At 36.4% G+C, this 24,234-nt stretch overlaps 1 protein-coding gene across 18 annotated transcripts in view; it reads left to right on the top strand.

Annotated features, from left to right (window-relative positions):
• Positions 1 to 24,234, top strand: part of SOX5 (SRY-box transcription factor 5) — a 1,099,609-nt gene that overhangs the window by 970,757 nt on the left and 104,618 nt on the right. For all 18 annotated transcript variants that reach the window (XM_043441163.1, XM_043441162.1, XM_043441157.1 and 15 more), the window contains one exon: positions 11,490 to 11,575. In XM_043441163.1, coding sequence (XP_043297098.1) covers positions 11,490 to 11,575 — 86 coding nt within the window. The remainder of the gene's footprint in view (positions 1 to 11,489; positions 11,576 to 24,234) is intronic.

The following is a 24,234-nucleotide window of genomic DNA, read 5'->3' as shown; positions in this document are numbered from 1 at the left end:
TCTTCACATCCTAAAACTCTAGGCCTCTTTTTACACCTTCATTTTCTATCCTTCCTTGGTATCGTTGGCAGCAGATCTAAAACACCAATATTGCTTGTGTTAAACCCTGTACAAAAAACTAATTTGTTCCTTATTTGTATAATTATTTGCTTACACGCTGTTTCTTCTGTTAAGCCTTAAGCTTTTGAGGAAGAGTTGTCATCTGTGTTTGAAATTTGTTAATTTCTTAATTAAATAAAATATTGCTTCATATATTCAGTCCATAAACATTTTATAGCCTTAAATGGTCAAGGCAGTAGGCTAGAAACTGGTAATTTAAACATTAAGTAGACATAATTCTGCCTTAGGATGCTAACAGTCTGGTTGAGGAGAGTGAGATATAAACAGATGTGATATAATAGAGCTATGCATAGAACTTTAACAAAAGTGAGTGAAAAGGGAATGAATTCAAATCTAAGCTTGGTAGGAGGTAGCAGGGAAGCCTTCTTGGGGTAGGGGTCCCTAAAGGATGATGCCTAAAGTCAAATCCTAAAGGATGAAGGGCAACTAAGCAAATGAAGTTGTTGGAGTGAAAGGATACAGAAACAACATTCCTGGTAGGGAAAAAAAAATCAGCGTTGGTAAAGGCTGGAAAATGCAAGATGAATTAGAGTATACATGGACCTTTAAGCCATTTGGTGTTGAGAGTGAGCTTTAAGGTAAGAAATGACAAGTGAATTGTTTGAGGACATAAGAGGAGACCAATTCAAGGAAGTATTTATAGACCTATGTAAGCTGAAAGTGTTAGTCACTCAGTCATGTCCGACTCTCTGCCACCCCATGGACTGTAACCCTCCAAGCTCCCTTGTCCATGCAATTCTCCAGGCAAGAATACTGGAGTGGGTAGCCATTCCCTGCTCCAGGGGATCTTCCTGACCCAAGGATCAAACCCAGATCTCCTGCATTGCAGGCAGATTCTTTACGGTCTGAGCCACCAGGGAAGCCCCAAGCAACGAAGGCACTTCTTTCGAGCCAGAATCAAACCAGCAACCAAAGGATGTCCACATTCATGAAGTCTGTAGGCCTCCACTCTACCAGTTGAGCCATCAAAGAGTGCACTGTGCTGCAGGATCTGGAAAACCATTTAAGGGCTGAAAATCAGGGTTGAGGTCATACTGGCCTTTAACCATCAATCTGCTCATTCATTTATTGATTTCATCCATGTCAAGATATGCTTTTCTTGTAAACTTTTTAGTCCTTAACACACAGTATGTACCTAGTAAATATTTATTACCCTTTAAGTACAACCAATGAATACTTATTGTGTACCTGTAATTAGTGCCCCTGGAAGTTGAGTAGAGAATTCATTTCTTTAGCAGAGTATTGAAGCCTGGGAACCTTATTGGTAGGTTTTCCAGCAGTAAGAAATGAAAACCTAGGAGTTAAAAGAACGAAGTTTGTAACTGATCAACCATGAAGGATTAAAGGAAGGGAAAGATCAAGGATGCTTCATATGTGCAGCATAGGTAGCTGGGTGTCACCAAAATTAATAGAAATACCGAGAGTAAGAAGTAAGTCCTGCAAGAAGGGTGATTAATTAAATTAACTGTGAAGATTGAACTTCCTATGGGACAGATAGTGGGGGTCGAAGGAGTTGTCCAAAACAGTATGAGAAGTATAGGCTAGAGTCACTGATTTAAAATAGTTTGTATAAGGTCCTTGGACCGAGAGATTGGATAAGATCATTCAGATAAGGGAAATCAAATGAGTAAAGCCAAACACCGAGGATTAGACCCCAAGGAATATCAGTATTTAAGGAAGGAATGAAGGGAGGTAGAACAGCCTATTTCAGTCGGCATGAACAGGGTATGAGGAGAACCAGAAAAGCACATCATTATAAGAAAAGTCAGAGTGTAGTGTAGTTTGAGAAGGAGGGAGTCATTAACAGTATCAGCTGTTACACAGCAGTGTTCATTCAAATTTGGCAAATCAAAGGTCATTATTTCCAAGAAAGTTTATGGATTGAGAATTAAATTGTAGTAGAAGGATTTAAGATTATCACTAAAGACTGGTTTCCAGCAAGTTAGAAGAGAAGAAAGTAAATAAATGACTCCTTACTAAGGGATTTTGGAGTCTAGATAATTGGTTGTTTTTTAGAATAGGAGGTAATTGTGCATATGCTTAGGGACATGGTATGAATAGATTCTTACCTTGGCATTTGAGGTGCTTCACAGACTCTAACCAACCTTCTGAATATTTCTTAATACTGTATGTCATAGGTTCAACTGCAGGCTAGTTTATAAAGACATTTTATTCATTCATTTCTCTGATCCTTACTTTTAGGCTCAACCATTTATTCATTCAGCAAATATTTATCGAATATCTACTGTACACTAAGCTCTGCAGTTTTAGACTGCTCTCATCTTCTCTAGTTATTTTTCATTCAAAGCCTAACTCAAGACCAGCCCCTCCTCTGATTCTTCCTTCAGTGATTTCAGCTCAAATAAATCGCTCTTTTCTTTGGTAGTTGCTGCCTTTCTTATTCATATAATTTTAATCTTGTGGCTTTGATTCACTTCACTTTCCATATTAATGACTTATTTTGTAACTGAAAGGGTCATGAAGGCAAGGAGAACTGGATCTTTTATTACTTTGTAACCTATATGCAATATCTGACACATGCTAACTGAATGAACATTAAATAAATATATCTATCTTGAAAATTTAAATATATATTTATATTATGCTCTATGAATGTGACACTTTTCTTACCACAATAGTTAAGTACTATAGTACTATCTGTGAGAGCCTGAACATTTATTTTTAATTTGTAGAATGAGAACAATAATCTACCTTACTGAACTGTTCCAAAGATTAAATGAGATTTTATACACAGATCATTAAACATATGCATTCATAAATGAATGGATTTATATGTATATATATGTAAAATATTTTAACAGTGCCAGAAGTCAACAAATATTAGTTGCCCACATTTCAAATCAGTGGGAGCATAATGAATAATTCATAATTGATGTTGGAACAACTGATGTTGAAACACTCCGAGTAAAAAAAAAGGATTTTTTCCCCTAAACCACATCTGACAATAAAGTATAAGCCCAAGTACAATATTTTTCTCCCCCCTCCCCATATCTCTTTTCTCCCATCAAACTGGCCATCAAATGTGTCTCCCCCATCCTATGTGTCCCTTCCTCTCTTTCTCTTATGATTAGTTTAGGCCATTATCATTTCCAGCTTGATTTACCGCAGTAGTTTTTAACATGTCTATTTGTCTCCAGCCTCTCCCTCTTCCAATCGATTCTATCCCTTGGCACAAAATTGATCTATCTAAAACACAAATCAGACTGTGTCACTTTCCTGCTTAAAACCTTTCAGCAACTTAAGGTTGCCTTCAAAGTAAAACATAAGACTCTGAAAGATGTGTTCTACCCGCTTCTTTAGATGCAGAGCTTAACATTCCCTTTCTGCATCAGACACACTGAGACTATTAAAAAACCCTGGAAGTATAGGGGCTACACGGATAATGGCCATTGTTAGCACTGTGCTATGGATGGCATGGGGCTCCTTCCAAGCAGAAGGAACCCACAAGTTCATCTGTTGGCCCAGGAAATGAAAGAAAGCAACTTCCTTTGAAAATTCCATCTCTAGTGTCCTTTTAGATTGAGGGCAAGAGGTGACGGGGGAGACAGAGGATGAGATGGTTTCATGGCATCACTGACTCAATGGACGTTATTGTGGTTCAGTTGCTCAGTCATGTCCAACTCTTTGTGACCCCATGGACTGCATGCAACACACCAGGCTTCCCTGTCCTTCACCATCTCCCGGAGTTTGCTCAAACTCATGTCCATTGAGTCAGTGATGCCTTCCAACTGTCTCATCTTCTGTCATCCTCATCTCTTCTTGCCTTCAATCTTTCCCAGCATCAGGGTCTTTTCTAATGAGTCGGCTCTTTGCATCAGGTGCAATGGACATGAGTTTGAGCAGTGTCAGGGAGAGAGTGAAGGAGAGGGAAGCCTGGTGTCCTGCAGTTCATGGGGTCACAAAGAGTCGGATACAACTTAGCGACTGAACAACAAGAAGTGTCCTTTTAAACTTCATCTTATCTTACACTCCTATAGAACTCCCTCCACTGGGAAGTTAGAGTGGTAGGAGTGGGGGCTTTTAAGTATTAATATGAGAAGGTGGTTAATAAGAGCAATCCTGGTTGCTCTAAATGGTGGAGGCTTATTGTGTGACTTTTCAGAAGACATGGAAAGTAGGTGGTGAAAGGATCCTGAAAGACGATTTGTGGTGAAGTGCCATTTTGTGAGATAGTTTAACAAATAACCTTCCTCAGTGCTCTTTCCAGGTGAATCTACCCTACCTTCTTCTCTTCTGGAAGTTTCCAGAGTGCCTTTTGCACTGTTCTACTTTTCTCATTGTATCCCTGGATTGGTTTACATGTTCATTTCAGTAACTTTTTTAGGAACTCTTCTAGGGCAGGGATTGTGTGTGTGTGTGTGTGTGTGTGTGTCTGTCTGTCTGTCTGCCTGTCTGTGTTTCATTTGTGTATATGTTTTAATTTTTATAGTGCCACAGACTTTCCAGATCATTTATATTAGTTCAGTGGATGAAAGGGCTTGTGAAGGTGACCCTGAGCAAAAACATGCTTGCTTTGACAATCTTGTGTCATTATTCAATCACCAAGTAGTATTCAACTTTTTTGTGATTCCACGGACTGTAGCCTGCCAGGCTCCTCTGTCCATGGGATTACCCAGACAAGGATACTGAAGTGGGTTGCTATTTCCCTCTCCGAGGGATCTTCCCAATCCAGGGATCAAACCTGAGTCTCCTTCATTGGCAGGTGGATTCTTTACCACTGAGCCACCAGGGAAGCCCTTTGACAGTCTTCCTCAACCTAAATAACTTTGTTGTTTTTCTTACTCTGTATATAGAAAAAAAAAAGTCTCTTCAGTAGTATCACTGGAAATAATTATTACCTAAATATTCATTATTTTTTACTACTAACATACGTAACATGATTTCTGAGGGGTTATTGGGTTATTTACTATTAGATATATCATTTACATCAATAGATACTCTAAGCTAGATTGTATTTTGGAAACTATTGATTAACATGCCTCAGAGTATTTTTCAACTTTTGAAAAATTTTAGTTTTGAGCTAGAATTTTCCATACTTGGCTTAAAAGAAGACACAAATTAAGTTTGGAAAGGCTTAAGGAAAAACTATTTCAAATGGTTAAAAACCTAGGAAAGAGTAGAAGAAATTACTTTAGGTGAAAGTCAATTCAAATAACTTACACATGGTTAAACTTTAAAAGTCAGAATTTTCCATTATCCAGTTTTTTACTAAGTAAGTATCTCATGAGGTATTTACAAAACAAGCCAGTTGTGACATTTTTAGTGCAGTTTATAAAGAGATGGCATAAATAGATAACAGTATTTACTTCCGTAAAAGATCTTTTTTCCCCCAACAATTTCTGAATTCCTCTGTCCCCATTAAGAACTACTCTTGACCTTGTGGTGAAGTCTTATAGATTATGTGTCCACTTCAGAACACTGACACGTGCATATAATACATTTTGAATTTCCTTAATTGAGTTAAATTGTGATACTGACCTTTTTCACATTTATGGTGTTTATATTTACTTCGTAACTGGGGCAGATTTCAGTCAAACTAGTTCTTGATGTTTTCAGTCTGAAACATTGATAATAAAGTACATATGCTTCAAGTTATATGTGTTAGTATGTTGAATGGAGATAGGTGCATTAATATGGTGGCTTAGACACAAACCTTTTGAAATTAGTTGACATCCTATTTTTGATCTTATGTTTATCTTGAAACTGTTTGTGATTACAGGTTTATAAGGACAACAGTACTCTTTAATTCTTGTTGCCAGGTTTTTTTATTTTTCCAATTCACTTTAACATCAACTACATTGATATGAAGTTGCTTATGGCAAACATATTGTACTAGTTTGCTAAGGCTGCCATAGTAAAATAAAGCAAATTGGTTGGTTTATACAACAGAAGTTTCTTTTTTTCTGACAGTTCTAAAAGCTCAAAATGCAAGATCGAGTTATCAACAGTATGGGTTTCATTCTGAGGCCTCTTTTCCATTTGTAGATGGTTGTCTTCTCCCTCTGTCCTCACGTAGTTGTCCTTCCTTCTGTGTTGCTCCTAATCTCTTTCTATAAGGACACCAATCATATTGAATTAGATCCTACTCATATGACCTTGTTTTACCCTAATTACCTCTTAAAGGACATATCTCCAAATACAGTTACATTCTGAGATACTGGAGGTTAGGACTTTAACATATAAAGTTTGAGGGGACACAATTCAGTTCATAACACACACATACGTTTTTAGCTTGCATGTGTATATGTATGTTTACACATTAATACATGTACAATATAGCATATGAATAACATTATACTTATGTACATATACATGCATATTCAAAAGAAAGCCATATTCATTTTATTACTATATATTCATGGATGTAGGAAATGAAAAATAATATTATAATATGCGTGTTCAATTTTAAATGTTATGGAATAGTGTAGATTTTAACTAATGGCTTAAATTGGCATGCAATACTCAAGTTAATATTAAGAATTATATGCTAATAGTTGGAAAGTGCTCCAAACACCTATGTGGGTATTTGCAATCATCCCAATTTTATGAGTAAATCTGTATCCCTAGGTTAGAATTTGGCGTCATCTTTAAGATCTTCTGTTGCTTACCCCCTTTAATTAAACTTGTTAAAACTTCGTTTCATATCCACTGCCTTTTTGTAGCCAAGTATCTTCCAGTCCAGATTGTGAAGAGTTCCCCAGATCCCTGCTCTCTCTCTTGTCCTTTTATTCTGTGAGCCGTGAGTTACACTGGTTTCCTCTCCACTCCTTCAGCATATCACACCCATGCTGTGACACCCTTCACCCTTCCTAAAACGTCTGCCCCACACCCGCAAATCTTCAAGGCCACACTCACTCTTGTTTTCACCTTTTATTCCTTAAATATTGAAACCTGGAAGTAGTCTTCCCTTAAGTCCTGTAGCGCTGATGGTCAACTCAAACGAGTTATTTTCTGAGAGAGGCTTACAGTAAATAGAGACAAATACTGTTTGTTTTGTTGTTTTTGTCTCCCATTAAAACCAGCAGAGTTCTAGTCATGTGGTAGATGATGTAAGTGTTTATTAATTGATTTTCAACAAGTAAATTATATAAAATGAATTATCACTCTGAAGAGCACCATAGCCTTTAAACTTTTGCTGTCATTGCTTTTAACATTATAATCATTAAATAAGGAATATAAGTGAATGGTACAATTTTAAGTATTTAAATAGTTCTAATAGTCATAATATTTGCTGTTTGCTAGCTTATTTAAATGCAGATTCAAATATCTAAACTTCCTTTATAAAATCAGATATAGTATCTTCTGGATTAAGTATTTAAAATTCCAAATGATAAGCCTTGTCACGTAACATCAGTTGTCCTCTTTCCTGTATCACCATTTTCTTTTCTATGTACGATTTTCTTATTAGTATATAAGTGTGCTATCATTTTTACAAATGGATACCTTTCTAGTAAAATTTTGTTTATCACACGTCCTCTAGTACCTATTGCAAAGTACGGCACTGAAATTGTCTTGTTTTAGCACTTCTGCAGTGCATACAAATAGTCTGGAAATCTTGTTAAAATTTAAATTCTAATTCAGAAGGTTTATGCTTGCTACTTTAATAAATTCTCCCAAAGCTTAGTAGCTTAAAATAAACAATTGTTTGAACACAGCCATGTTCCAGCTGAGTCTTTCACATCTTTGCAAATCAAGGTGTTGGCCTGGGCTGCAGTCATCTCTAGGCTTGACTTGGGGAGAAATCCACTTTCAAGCTCCCTCCCTTGGTTGTTGGCAGGCCACCTCCTTTGCTTGCTGTTGGCTGGAAGACATCAGTCCTTTGCAATGTGGTCCTCTCTATAGGACAGCTCCCAATATAGCTGCTTGCAGAGAAAAGGGGTGGTGGGGGAGCAAGCAAGACAGTGCCCGAGTTTTTTGGTAACCTAGTGTCAAAAGTAGTATCACATCACTTCTGTGTATTCTGTTCATTAGAAGGTAGTTACTAGGCCCAGTCCATAAGGGGAGGGAATTTTCACAAGGACATAAATACCAGGAAGTAAGAGTCACTGGGCTTCCATCTTAGAGGCTGCCTGCTGCCTTAGATTTGGGGTACAGCCTGAAATTCTGCTGGGCTTCCCCGGTGGCTCAGTGGTGAAGAATCCGCTGTCTGTGCAGGAGTCACAGGAGACTCAGGTTCAATCTCTGGGTTGGAAAGATCTCCTGGAGGAGGGCGTGGTGACCCACTCCAGTATTCTTGCCTGGAGAATCCCACGGAAGACAAGCCTGGTGCTCTACAGACTATAAGGTTGCAAAGAGCCAGACATGACTGAGCGACACAGCATGCACACACACACTGAAATTCTGCTAACAAACTCCTCGGTGATGCCAGTGCTGCTTCTGAGAACTTCACTTTGAAAAGCAAGGATCTACACTTGCTATATTCAATTCCTATCTTCTGTTCATTCTCTACTGATCACACTCACTCCAGTTAGGCTTTCTTAACCCTTGCTCCATTGAAATGGCCCTTGTAGAGGTCTCCAATGACTTCTATATCACCAAGTCCAACATTTGAAAAAATTGATTATTCTTCCTGAAAATATTTCTTTACTTGGCTTCTGGAACACCAAATTTACATTCCTCCTCTCTTTTTCTGCTAGCTATCTTTCCTAGCTATCTTTCCATCTATCTTCCTAACTATAAAGCTTAGGATATCCCATAATCCAATCTTTGGAGCTCTTTTTTTTAATCTACAGTTAACACTTGACTGGTTATAGCTTAAATTCCAGATATATGCTGACCACTCTCAAATTTCTGTCTCCTATGTGGATTACTCCTCTAAAATCCAAACATGTTTATCAAGTTCCTCAATGAACACCTCGACTTGGAGACTGAAAGTTATTTCAGGCTTGAAATGTCCAAAACAGAACTCTTTATTCTTTCCCCTTCATTTTCCTCCCAGATAGGCCCAACCTGGCAGTTTTGTTTATCATCTGTGTTTGCAAATCCAACAAATAGTTCCACTTCCTAATCAACTGTCCAGTGAAAAACCTGGGAAGAATCTTTGAGTCTTTTCTAACTCATATGTAAACAATCATCAAGTCTTGTCAGTTTTGCTTCTTAAATACCGCTTGACCTTCTCCATCATTCTTTATTCCAACATCACCACCCTAATCTGAACCATCATCATATATTATACAGAGTTTTGCATCTTTTTATTATTGATGACAGCTTCGAACCTCTAGCCCTAGGGGTTTTCCTCAACCCATCTTTTTTCCATATTCATGGTTTCTTTTTCCCAGCAGGACAAAATTTAGATTCTTTATATTGTATATAAAGTCATACACAATCTGGCCTCTGATTCCCTTTCCAGGCCCATTTATCTCTACTTCCCTGCCTATACTCTATACTTAAGCAGTTCAAGAACTGAGGTATGATATAACACTCCCTTTTGACCCTGAGTCTTAATGAAAATTATTTTCCTTCCTGAAATGCTTCCCTTCTTTGCCTGGCTTGCCTTCACTTAATTCAGGTTTCAGCTTAAACATGACTTCATCCTAGAGGGTGTCTTTGACCTTTTAGACTGGGTTTGAGGTACCCACAGTACAGTCCATAGCATTGTATACTTCTTAACATTTACTTTATTTTATACTAATCATTGAATTATCCTTTGTCTTTTTCTCCCATTAAGCTGTAAAACCAGATCAGCAGAAATAGATTCAGGTATTTTGAAGCTCTAAACATGTAATTTTGGGGACTGTATCTAAAAATAAAAAGTATGGAAATTACATATGTGTGTGTGTGTGTGTGTGTGTGTGTGTGTGAGATCTACATTATGGGCTTCCTTGGTGGCTCAGTGGTAAAGAATCAGCCCACAAAACAGAAGATGCAGGTTCAGTCCCTGGGTAGGGAAGATCCCCTGGAGGAGGGCACAGCAGTCCTTTCTAGAATTCTTACCTGGAGAATCCCATGGACAGAGGAGCCTGGAGGGCTGCAGTCCATGGGCTCACAAAAAGTCAGACACGACTGAAGTGACTGAGGACACACACATGATCTACATTTTATATATATTTATATATGTATATAAGTATATATAAAGTAAAGACAAAATATTTATTTATAAAAAGGATCACAACAAAGTAAAAAATTAAGGAAGCTGACAGATATAAAAGCATATGACCCTGTGAACACACTGCTAGGAGCCCTTTCCAGAACCCAAAGTTTAAGCTTCATTAAATTTCCAGTAAATACACCTCTTGACATGAATCTTCTTGAAAGCTCCATTTCTAGTGTCAACAGCGGTGTTTAACACAAATCAGGTACTCAATAAATATTTTTGAATGAATTATTAACTGAGTTATTTGCAGTTATATTTCTATACATGTGACATTCAACAAGTTTTTCACAAATTATAGTTCTACAAAAAGCTTTATATATTAGAAAATTGTTCTTACAGTTATTATTTTCCATTTTTGCTACAGTTGCATTTCATATGACTAATAATGTACATATCTGTTAGTATATCACCAGGCTCTGTGCAGATATCCATTGTACCTCTTTACTAAGTGGAAAAAAAATTTTTTTTGCATCAAAAAGTCTTCTATAATATATGTATATATGTATAGATGTTTGTGTATGTCTGTATTTTCATAGATCATCTATATTAAAACTTTAATTTTTAATTGCTTAAATTTTTTAGTGTTTTAGGTATTCCCACAAACAGAAAGCCTTTGGGGAAAACCACCTATATTCTTTTTCTTTTACAGTATATTTTTTAAACATTTGTCTCTGGAAATAAAGATAACTAGTATTTTACATAACTTTTAAAAATGCATCAGATTTTTTCTTTATAATGAGTTTGTCCATGGAACATTATTTAAGAGGTTATTTGAATCAAGACAGTAACATAGCATTCAAAAGATAAGCTACTTGGCCTAAATATTGAGAGTTTAGTTTGTTAAAGTAAAATGAAGTTTAGTTAAATTCTTTTTATAATAACATTTTAAATTTGCTGAGGACTTGGTGTGCTCATATCAAGATTATCAGGTGTGATATGTGTGTGTGTGTGTGTGTGTGTGTGTGTTAGAAAGTGCAGCCCTCTGATCAATGTGCACTTTTTCCTCCCATTTTCCTAAATACATCATGAAAAAAGGATGAGGTTTCCGCCTTAATTGCTTGTGCCTTTTATTCACATTCCTCTCTCAGCCAGAATTGTGAAAAGAGTGTTAGTAAAAAGCTGCACAATAGAGCTTTTCATTAGGCCTAGGCAAGGCACACAAAAGAAGGCTTTTGGAAGGAGTGAATGCATGAGTTTAATTTGCAGGTGGAGAGTAGATAAAAGGTGCTGACGCCTCTATTATTCTCTTACGTAGGTGACCCTTACCCCGTACAGCTGATCCCAACTACCATGGCAGCTGCTGCCGCGGCAACACCAGGCTTAGGCCCACTCCAACTGCAGGTAAGTCAGGAAACAATACACCGGAGACAAAGGTTAAGTAAATATCGAAAACAGCTATTATCCTGTTAACGCAGAATATAGCTGACTAGTGATATTTGCCTCACACTTTTTTGTTTTTGAATTTATGTGTACTGATTCTCAACCCAAAGTTGGTTTTTTTGATTTTTAGTCCTGTTTTCTGTACTAAAGATAACTTGTAATTTTTTTATTGCCTGGTATGATTTAACAGAATGAGCTGTAGTTTTACTTTGATTACTGTCTGTCATAATTTCATCACGGAATGGTCTTCATTAAGATAAAAAGAAGGAAAAAGCTACAAAAGATATTCAGATATTTATGGATCAAGACAGCTTAACAAAATTACATTTAAAATTGTTCAAGATGCTCAGTATTTTTGAAGCACTCTGTAGATCTCTTTATTTTCCTGCTAATGCCAGCTCAGTTGGATAAGCAAGAATAAGTAGTAGATGCCTAAAGGAACACAACTTTATCCCAACATCCACTTTTTTTGGCCCAGCAGAAGCTGTATTCCCATATATCCTTGAATGTCAGTGATAACTCTATCAGATGCCCAAGTGATTTTAGAAATTTTGTCTCTGGAGTTGGAAAGAATATCAATTAAATTATATTAAAGGTATCTTTCATTAACTGTTCAAATCTTTCAGTCAGCATCCTACCACCCTTGTTTCTGTTGTTTGGGACTTTATAGTTACACAGTTAATGGGAATAACAAATCATCTAATAATAAGATTAATCTCCCCTTGTGAGAAGTGTTATATTTTCCTTTGCCTGAAAGACACAGTATGCTGGTAAAGTCAGGCATGAAGCACTCGTGCTTTACAAAATTAAGTTGTATTCATGAAAGTGCATTGTCATGATAGATGACCTTAGCCTATAAGGAAAATACAGTTTAAATTGTAGCATCAAAAGACAGATGCATCTGGTCGGCAAAGGGAATTGTCAGAAGACGTGGTAGGTTTCTGAGAAACTGGTTGAGTCTCACAGGAGGGAAACACAGGAGGAGCTGAGACATACTGTGTTCTACAGAGGTTAATAACAGTCATTCCTATTCTACCTTTTCTCCAAAAAAAGCTACGGTGTGAGTTTCTGTTTCTTTGAGCTGGAAATAACTTTAGGAAGTGTTGGAACCATGGGGACAATAAAAGTAACAACATTTGTTATCCTTTGAAATCTGAAAAATAACTACAATACAGAGAAGTAGCTATAATAGGTAAAACTAAAAAGAGTAGTGGGATTAAAGGAAGAGGGAAGAATATCCAGCAATAGATTTGAATGTGGAAAATAGGAGTTTTAGAGATCTAGGCTGTCAGTTTTCAAAACAAATTAGACATTCTCATTTCCTTTCACCATTGGATCAGTGATGAGAGGGAACACAGGCAAGCTGGAGGTATTGCCTATGTTTCATTGTTATATGCCAGTAGAAACCAGCTTTGCTAGGTAGCAATCTGAACTTATATTTCTAAAAAGAATAGTATTAGAATATTTTTACACAAATTAAGTTTTATTTCTGCCCTTATGATATGATATCAGATTCCCTTAAAATGTAAGAATATGAAAACTGTGTTTATCACAAAACAAGAAAAAAGACACCAAACATATTTGCTTTTGCTTCAACTGTGGTAAAGAATCTGCCTGCCAGTGCAGGAGATGCAAGAGATGCAGGTTCGATCCCTAGGTTAAGAAGATCCCCTGGAGGAGGGAATGACAACCCACTCTAGTATTCTTGCCTGGAGAATCCCATGGACAGAGAAGCCTGGTGGTCTACAGTCTGTGGAGTCACAAAGAGTTAGACACGACTGAGCACAGAACAGGGCAGGGCAACTATAATTTGGTCTATAAATGGGATAAAGATATTTTATGTAAGGTGGCTTTGTGCACATTAAAATATATGAATTTTAGTTAGGAACTCAGATTGGGCTTCCCAGGTGGCACTAGTGGCTAAGAATCCACCTGTCAGTGCAGGAGACGGAAGAGACTCAGTTAGATCCCTGTGTTGGGAAAATCACCAAGAGGAGGAAAAGGCAACCCACTCCAGTATTCTTGCCTGGAAAATTCCATGGGCAGAGGAGCCTGGCGGGCTATAGACCATGGGGTCGGAAAGAGTTGGACATGGTTGAGTGGCTGAGCACACATAAAGCAACACTGTGGAACAATAAGAAAATTAGTAATCTTACCTTTTCATGATAAGCCGTTAACTTCTATTAAAACACACACACACACACGTGTGCGCTTTTTGCTTGAGATTAAAAAGAAGCACTCAAATCCCAATACGTGTTTCAGGCACGTGCCATAGCAGAGAGGCTGGCTTCTCTTTGAAGCGGACCTACTGTCACTTTTGCTCAGGTGCCTGCACCAGCCTACTTTGCTACTCCTGTTCCTAACACTATATTCACAGATCCATAACCTTGACTTCAGCATTCCCCAGAGCTGCAAAGGAGACCTGCGTACTCTTCCTTCCCTTGCATTAAAACAGCATCCAAATTCTTTTCTTCTCCACAGACCTTCCCAGACAGGACAGGGAAAAGCTCCCTACAGGGTCTAGGCAGAATTCTTCTCTTCAGCCAAACCCACTGTTCCCTCCAGTCTTGTGAACCTACTTCTGTGAAGCTTCATCTCAATGGAGCATAATATATGAGCCAGTTTTAATTTTCTCCAAACTCTGCTTTTAATTATACTGATAAATCTCCATTTTTCCATCGCTTAATAGTACCTGGAGTAGACTTCGTCACTTTTGAGTCCCTTTCAGTAACTAAGATTATCTTTCTTTTATGGAAATTCAGTCCCATGTTCTTATGCTAGGTTCTCTGGTAAGGCTTTCATACAAAGATTAACTCATTTAATTCTTATTGCAACACTTTGTATTATGTCGTAATAACTCCATTTGACAAGAAAACTGGGTCACAGAGTCCAATATCTATGGTTTTAAAACAATTTTATATGTTTTTCCAAATACAGGAGATTTTATTTTAAAGTTTAGAGATGTTGCCCTTCTTTAGACATTTGCTTATAACTCAGTAACTTGGTAATAAAGTTATGAAAATAAGGCTGATTAATTGGTACTCATACAAACCCTATATATGCGTTGCAATACTGAAGTAAATAGGATTCATGACAGCTGTCTACTTCAGACTCTGAATTTTCTATTTCATAACTCTTTACACAGATATGTGTTGATTCAAGCTTCTCTTTTTGAACATCTAGATCTAAGACAGGACCCTATGAATACATTTCTATTCACAGTTGACACTGTTTACCTACCATTCATTTTCCTTTGAAATTATCTTTTGCGCATAATTGTGCACACTTGGAAAATAATAAGTAAAACCAATAGCCAAGACCTTTATTAAAGAAGAAATAATGTCAAGTACAATAGTTTTAAAAGACAAGCAAAATGACATGTTTTAAATTAGACCACTATTTATTACTTAACTATCACTTCATGTTCTTGGATAAAATAAGAAAATATTTTTCATGCAGTAAGAAATACTTTGGGATTCCGTGGTGGCTCAGATGGTAAACAATCTGCCTACAATGCAAGAGACCCAGGTTGATCCCTTGTTTGGGAAGATATCCTAGAGAAGGAAATGGCAACCCACTCCAGTATTCTTGCCTGGAGAATCCCATGGATAGAGGAGCCTGGTGGGCTGTTGTCCATGAGGTCGCAGAGTCAGATGCTAGTGTCCAACTAACACTTTCACTTTCATGAAATACTTTACGTTAAAAAATCACCTTACTATATATACTTTTTAGGAGCAATTAAAATAGTCTCTGTGCATGCTTGGTCATTCAGTCATGTCCAACTCTTTGTGACCCTATGGACTGTAGTCCACCAGACTCCTTTGTCCATGATGATTCTCCAGGCAAGAATACTGGAGTGGGTTACCATTTCCTTCTCCAGGATATCTTCCCAACCCAAGAATCAAATCCACATCTCCTGTGCATCTCTTGCATTGCAGGCAAATTCTTTATCACTGAGCCACTGGGGAAGCCCCTAAAATAGTCTAAGTCTTGTCAAATATTTATTTTTATAGAGAAATATGAGTAAGAAAAATGACAATCTGAGTTGTGTATAAAACATACAAATTAACATGTTGTGCTCAGGCACCATTTTATTTATTTCTATTATAACAAAATATCTGTCTTTGTCTCCTCTGAGCCTTTTCCTAAGCTTTTAAGCCTTTCCTGAGTTTCAGATCCATATAGCCAACTATTTGTTGGCAACTAAGAAGAAACATAGATATTTACACGCACAATAAACCGACTACAAAATGGACCTGACCACTTATCTTCCTTGCCCCCGACCTGCTGATTCTTTGATTTTAGCAAATGGCTCCATTCCATCTGTTTCCCTGGAAAGCATGAACACCATCTTTAACTTTTCTTCCTTCTTCCTCTGGACCTATACATTCATTATCTTTCTATTCATTCCACCTACTAAATATATCAATAATCTGTTTTGTTTTGTTTTTTGCATATTAACTGTCACTCTGTGAATCTTGCTACCTTCATAGCTTGCATAATTAACCCCAGTAGCCCCTGAACTGGCCTTTCAGTCTTCATCTTGCCCTCTTCAACACACACTCTCCTGTATACTTTTATCAGAATGATCTTTATGATTCTGATCATGGCCTTCTCCTACTTAAATACCTTAAATTACATGGTGTTTTCAAGTTCTCTCTCCCTTCTGGATCTTTATGTGTGGTATTTTCTCTTTTCGGAACCCCATCACCCACCTTTTTTTACCAAGCCAACTCCTACTTATCCCTGAGATTGCAAAGGAAAACCTCACTTTTTCAGGGAAGTCTTCATTGTCTTCAGGTCTGGATTAATGTAGCTCTCATGTATGCCTAGAGTACACTGTATTTTCCCTCTCATGGCACTTGTGGAATATGTTCTAAATCCTACTTTTTGGCTTCTAGAAGATGGCATAATCTATGAAGTTATTGACTCACCCATCATTTGCACTTAAACACGTACTTGAAATATTTAAGGGATTTAATAAGTATTTATGAAACTAAAGGATGAAGAATTAATCTTAACATTACACTTAAAATAAATTATGTATCTTCATTAACTCACTACTCTTCTTTATAATAGTGGATTTACGCTGAATATTAATGATTAATTTCCCATATAAATTGATATTCATCTTTGTAGAAATTCTACATGCCTAGTACCATGTTTGGCACTACAGTGTTTAAAAATTGCATTTATAATAGTTCTGCTCTACACTGCCTTATTCATTGTGCTCCAGCTGACTAGATCCTTTGCTGTCCCTTGACTTGCCAAGGTATGCTGTCACTTTAGAGTTTTACATTACCTGTCCCCCTGCCTGGAAGGCTAATTCACTTCATTCAAGAATTTCTCTAATGTCCCCTCTCCTAGTCTTGGTCTAAGTAACCTCTTGAAATCATAAAATAACCCTCCCAGAGATACCACACTTCTATTTCCCTATTCTGCTTTTTTTTTTTTTTCTAAAGCACTAGTCATATTCAAACATACTATATAACTTGCATAGTATGTTCCTTTTTTATTATCTGCCTGTTTCACATAATGGAGGGAATGTATTTTGTTGTTGTTGAACAGTAATGTATCTCAAGTGCTTGGGAAAATGCCTAGCAAGTAGGTGGTGTTCAGTGCATAGTAATCAAATGAAGAAACTATCATGAGCTAATGGTCATCATCATTTTTAATAAGATAACAAAGCAGTATATGTTTATTTCTGGAATAAATGATATTAATTTAGATACCATGGAACAGTATGTTTTTTCAACCCTTATTAAAAAATTCTTAGTATATGAGAAAGCCATAGCTCTATCTCTTCTGTTCCTTCCTCCTTTTATCTTATTTATAAATATGGGCTGCTGAATAAAGAATGTGTTTTAGCATTTATTATAGTTGATATGATTCATTTAAGTCATAATTTGTGGGAAAAACAAACATTTCAATATTAGTTTATTTCTATGTTGTTTGTTAACATGTATACTGACGTACATAAGAATATGAATTGCTAGAGGTGCTTTTGACTCAGTAGGACTCACCATGACAATACAACACTAAAGGGAATTATTTCTAAATAGTGGAGAGATGTATTATCAAAATTCTAACTAGCCAGTTAGCAATCTCATATACTCTTTACCCCATTCTCTTTTTTCTTCCCCTTCTCTTTTTTCCTTTCCCCTTCTTCAGACTACTTATTTTTCTTCCAAGAGCCAAGGGTGCCTTTTGATATTTGTTCTCCTAATATTGTCTTTTTTAAAGGAGGGTATTAACTTATATAGAAAACTAATCTATCTTCATTTCCACATTAAGAAGTGAGTATAATTATTTAAGCAAAATAAACTTACATTTTGAATCTTTTGGACATTTGTGACTAGATAAAATCAGTTAAGCAAATTGTCTATAATTAATGAAACCAGATGATGGCAACAATCCATTTAACATTTATTTCTCGTATTTACTGTCATTAATTTGCATTTTACTTAATGGACATCATGAACTTTTTGATAAATAGTAAGAATTGTGGTGTAGTATCCTATTTCTGTTTCTTAAACTAGGTTTCTAAGATTGGAAATTAGAAGGAAATATTTATCCACTTATTTCTCACTTTATAAATACCATATTTGTGTTGGCCAAGATGGTTGCCACCTGTTCTACCTATAGGAAGCCAAAAATGTCGACTCCAACCAGTGATTAATAATCCTAAGCAGGGGAGAAAAAGGTTGAAATTCTTTTTGGATGTACATATTTTACTCAACTGAACAAATAGCGTTCATTCCAGGAATTTTATTAAATTAATTTACCTTTTACTGATTTTAGTAGAATTATTTTTAAACTACATAATAATATTTTTGTAATAAAGACTCTTAACTTACAAGTTGTCATAAATGAAATCCCATAGAGCTACAGTTCCAGCAACCCCTAATATCAGTAACATGCATCCTCCAAGATACAGAAAATGATAGATGACATGTGATCAGAGGAGAGAATGAATTATATAGAATATCAACTAAAATCAATCTTTTTTTCCTAGCTATCAAAGGTACATGGAAGTCATGGCAGAAATGGCTTCAGTTTCTCTCTGGCCAAAAGTAGCAACAAGATAAATGTCGATGAAAAAATGAAGTTCATCTTTTTATCAACCTCCTGCCAGTCTCTGAAGGAGGTCAATAATTATGACAGGACACAGACAAATGCTTCATATTTCCCAGAGCGCTATAGTGACTGAGCATGTCTTCATGTGTCTGACCAAAAGAAACCCCCAGAAAATCAATAAGGAAGAAATAACCATGTGGAGAGGTGTAGACATGAGGCTTTTTACCTTCTTATTGAAGGAATTACTTACAAGATTAGTTCTTGTAAAGTACTCATCTTCATCTACCTAGGCGCTCTACTCTTCAGTTCATTTCTCAGGTCACCGTCGTTCCCACACAGGGTGGAAGATCATCAGCTGCTCTTCATTTCAGTCGCAACCCTGGTGTGTTGTTTGCTGTTGGACTTCTGTCTGCATGAGTGAGTTTTCTTGCAGGTTAAAAGAATGAATTCCCTCCTTTCCTCTCCCTTCGACCCTGAGCCTGCAGGGCAGACAGACAGAAGCACACATATGATTAATACAGCACAGCTGCAAGTGTGAGTCATTTGCATATGTATTAATAGAGGCAAAAAAACCCCAACAACAATTAAATTATATACAGAGACATTCTGCATACTAAAGAACTTATGTAAATAGGCCTGAAAAAGTGCAGCCAACATTTCCCCTGACTTCTCCAAGCCCATATGGGCTAGAGTCAGAACCCAGCAGTGTTCAAGAATCTCCTTTAAGGAAAAACCTGGTAGGAGCTGCATCCATAGTTATTACCACCCCTAGGGTTCCCGGGAGCTGTCTGACATTTGCACAATGGAGATAGTACCGGCAGTGTCTTTTTCACACTATTCCTGTATTGCCTTGTTTCCAGCAGTTTGATGGTGTCTCATTACGAGCTAACAGAAACATCAGTACACATGTGTTTTTCCACCCTATCTCTTTTTATTGCAATGACCAATTAAATGGTAAACTTTAAAATTGTATTTGAAGTTCTCCCATTGACTATACTTAAGTAATATAAATGATTTATCAATGCCAGGTTTCCTGGTCACAAGTTCATGCCCATTCCTCGATGGCATTCTGTGTTCTCTTAATCACAACATGGTTAGGTTACTCTAAAATGTTTCTAAGCTAGTTACCATATACAAAAGGATTGCTAGGCTCAAGGCCAATAGTAGATGCAATCCTAGGAACAACACCAGTTTGTTGTAATTTTGAAAGTGTACAGGTTTTTTGTTTTATCAAGAAAAACAGAAATACCCAATTCTCTAGTTTTGGTTATATATAAGAAGAAAGAGAAGCTAAAATTCTTCAGATTCACAGATTGTATTTATATCAGAAATCAGGTCCTTAAACATAATTGTCAGTTTAGATTATGTTACTTTAATTTATTCAAGGAATGTCTTATGAAGACAAATTCAACTTTAGGAGTAAAATTCTACATAAGTAAAAGTTATCGGTTGGATGGCATACCGACTTGATGAACATGAGTTTGAGCAAGCTCCGCGAGTTGGTGATGGGCAGGGAAGCTTGGTGTGCAGCAGTCCATGGAGTAGCAAAGAGTCGGACATGACTGAGTGAACTAAACTGAAAAGTTATTGCTTTAATAGAAACGATAAGAATCTTGAGCCTAAGGAACCCAAATGAAGACAGATGCTCCTTAAGAGAAACAAACCTTGGTTTTGGTACCAGAAAATTGTTGAACATTATCCACAAATATGATCCATTATTTGGATAACTAAATCTCAAAGTATGCAGCTGGAATATGTAAATTATATTGCATATAAAAGGTGAACATAGGGCAGAAGTCTTCATAGATAATTATATACAGTAAAACTTAGTCTCTTAGCAGGCAAAGAAAAAAGTCTCTTGGCAGGCAATAATTAGAGGAAAAATAACAGACTAAAGCCAAAAAGTTTATTATTATATTAAGGCATTGTCTTTAGATTAATATTTTGAGTCACTGATACTTAATGAGAGGCTAAAAGTGTGGTTAAAATGGTTAAAAACCACAGCCATCTGTGCCTTAAATCATGGTTCTGCTATTTACTGCCTCTGTGATTCTGGGCAAGTTACCTAACCTCTCTATGTTATAGTTTTCTTGTCTGTAAACTATAGATATAAATGATATGTTATTGTGAGGATTAAATGAGGTAATATACAGAAAGTGCTTAAGGCAATAATTGAATTAATTATAATTTATCAAATACTATGTTCTAAGTAATAATAAATGTTTGGTATTGTTAGTTGATTGGGCTTCCCAGGTGGCACAGTGGTAAAGAATCCTGAGTGCACACATGCATTATTAGTTGATTAATATTATTAGCTGACACTAAACTAATTTTTATGGCTTAAAAAAGTCAGCCTTGCAAATGAAAACTGGGCACACTTTTTTAAAAAATTTAAATTATTTTTGTATGCACTGAGTCTTCCTTGCTGCGTGTTTCTCTGGTTGCAGCGAGTAGGGGCGCCTCTGTTTCTTGTTGCAGTGGCTTCTCTTTTTGCAGAGCACAGGCTCCAGGGCGCATGGGCTCAGTAGTTTTGGCACTCAGGCTGAGTTACTCTCCCGCATGTGGAATCTTCCCAGACCAGGGATCAAACCCTTGTCTCCTGCATGGGCAGGTGAATTCTTAACCACTGTACCACCAGGGAAGTCCAGCATACTTTTCTTATGTAGATTTATTTTGCAGTTCAGAATCTAAAGCAAGTTAGTAAAATTGAAACACATTGTCTTATTTACAAGGAAATAATTTCTGTCCCCTGTGTGGTATAATTTTAAGGCCCATCACAAGAATCTATAGGAAGCAATGAGTTTAATTATTAAAAAAATAAGCTGAGAAGTTACTTGAAGTATAGATCTGTGGTTTGCTATTGCTCACTCTTTATCTCAATATTTATATCTATAAAATGACAATAATGTCTCCTGTCAATCCTATTTTTCCATGCATGTAATGTAAATGAATTACCTCTGTGAGCTGCCAGCAACTATTCTAAATAAATGGCTTATAAAATTTAAAATAAGTTATTTACATAGATGCTCTTAATGTAATAATTTATTTTAAAGTAAATGATATAAAATTTTTTCTGGTATAACTCTTCAGAGCATACACTTCTTGAAATATATTAATAGAATATTTTCTAAAACATCTATCTCTTATTCTGTTCCCTCACTGTAGGGCTAAACTGTTTCTCAGGGTTTCCCAGGTGGCTCAGTGGTAAAGAATCCATCTGTCAATGCAGGAGATATGAGTTCGATCCCTGGATCGGGAAGATACCCTGGAGAAGGCAATGGCAACCCACTCCAGTGTTCCTGCCTGCAAAGTTCCATGGATAGAGGGACCTGGCTCTCTAGGCCATGGGGTCGCAAAGAGTCAGACATGACTGAGCAACACTCACACACATATACACACACAAACTTTTCATTAGTTTCTTTAAGGAAATAGTTCCTATGTTTTCAAACTTGAATGTGGAAGCAAATTATTTTATAAACCCCACAGTATCCTGGAAATTTTATTTACTCAGTAAATATTTATTCTTTGTAAGTGACTAAGCTAAGCATCATACAGAATGCAAAAATAAATTAGCTAAAAATTCTTGATGGATCATAGAGGAGCTTGAAATATAAGAGAATGAGTGACATGCAAAAATGGAATAGAATTTGAAGAAAGTCATACAGCCTCCTGTCCTATTCCTATTTGAAATAAAATGGACCTCAAAGACCTGTAAAAGCAATTGGTTCAAACTGTTCACAAGAGTCCAAGTGGCTCCAACCACCATCAAACAGTACCATTCACTTTTATTTGTCTTATAGATTGAATTCTACTGGCTGAGATTGTTTGAATAAAAGATTCTGCTGCTAAAACAGAATTTAAAAAACCATCCTTTTATTGCATCTCTTGAATATTATTGATGAGGTAATTTAGACTTTAAATAGTGACCTGGATAAATCAGACATTAACAGAAGTGTGCCTGGAATCCTGGCAGCTGAAAGCTAAATCTAGCTTCTTCACGTTTTTCCATGGTATCCTTAAAAATAAATGCATACATTCATGTATATTATTTTTAAGTTGTTTTGTGTAAAGGGAGGGGAGAAAAATTGATATTTTTGCATTTAGACCATTAAATTAAGGATGCATAAAACAATGGGTAGGATTTGCATATTAGTAACAATGGCAACCTTCTGAATTGCTTTCAGTTTGCTGAGTTCACTGATTGTGCTCTGTGAATTAATTCTTTTGTGAAAAGCTATTGAAAAATCAAGGAATTCAGAAAACAAAACAACAGAGAAGCGTGCTGTTTCATATCTATTTTTTCATAAAAGGTTCAAAGTAAGATTGTTTACATCACAAGTCTTGTTGATATTTTATTTGGTTCTTCGAAGAAAAATAGTATTCAGAAGTTGATTATATAATAATGCAGATAAGATTTTGCACTGATGAATGAAGTGTTCTGAGAGAAAGACTAAGGAGAAAAACCCTGTTACAATATTGAGCTCCATTTGGTTGGCAAGGATCTTTGTGAGACTTGAAAATAGATCCCTATTCGATTCCTTCAGATAAAAAGCGTAAGCCAGCCCAGCATATTTCAAATTTGCTGTTTCCTGTGGAAATTTCTCAGAATTGTTCTGCCAAACCAATGGCTTGAAAAGAAATGGGAGGAGGGAAAGGAACCCTTAATTATTCCATCTTTCTTAATCCTGACCTTTCGCTTGATGCCATACTGCCTTTTTTCCCCAAGTGGCTTCTTGGTAAAGGGAAGGGACAGGAAGAAACAGAGAAATATACACAGTGTTCCCCAATAACTTTGTACCGTGAGCAGCGGGCCAGCGCAATTAATACCTCCAATGTGGAAATTGCAAGTGTTCTCCCTTGCTCTTGCTATTCTAGAACTTCTTCAATGTAGAATGAAAAAGGTAATAGTAATAGTTAAAATTGCAGTTACTTCCTTTTGGAATTGAGGCAGAACTACTGAAAATATTGTCTCTCCATCTATAATAGTTGCTTTACGATAACAAGTTTCCCTCTGAAATTTGACTCTATTGTACTCTACTATTACTGTGCTCTATACAACTCACAGATATGACTAGCTTTCCCCTGAAACTAGTTCTCTGGTTTTCAAGGAATCATAAATTGTTAGAATGAGTATAGTTAAAGCATTTGATTAATGTATAGAAGATAAGCCACAGCATTAAACTAAATGATAGAAAAGAAGCAGAGGCCCTAACTTTTCTTCATTTTTATTCTCATCTTAATTTGATTCATCTTATATCTGGTTTCCTTCCAGAGGAATTTTAAATTTGGATGTTTCAGTGTCACCTTAGACACAAGCTAGCATTAAATGCAGTATAAAACCAGAAAATATATAGTTTTCATGAGCTCAGTCTTTGCTGTGTAACCATGCAGTAATTTATAGGTGTAGTAGAACAGTGATCAGTTAGTTGATCAGTTAGACGACCTGATGACTTGTTTTTTTTTTTTTTTCTTTCTTTCTTTCTTTAAGGCTTTTTCCTCAATTTATTATTTAAAAAAGGAAAAATTTAAAAATAACTTTTAAA

The sequence above is a fragment of the Cervus canadensis genome, chromosome 21 (genome assembly GCF_019320065.1).
Source record: "Cervus canadensis isolate Bull #8, Minnesota chromosome 21, ASM1932006v1, whole genome shotgun sequence".
Lineage (NCBI taxonomy): Eukaryota > Metazoa > Chordata > Mammalia > Artiodactyla > Cervidae > Cervus > Cervus canadensis.
This window is presented reverse-complemented; position numbering and strand designations above follow the sequence as displayed.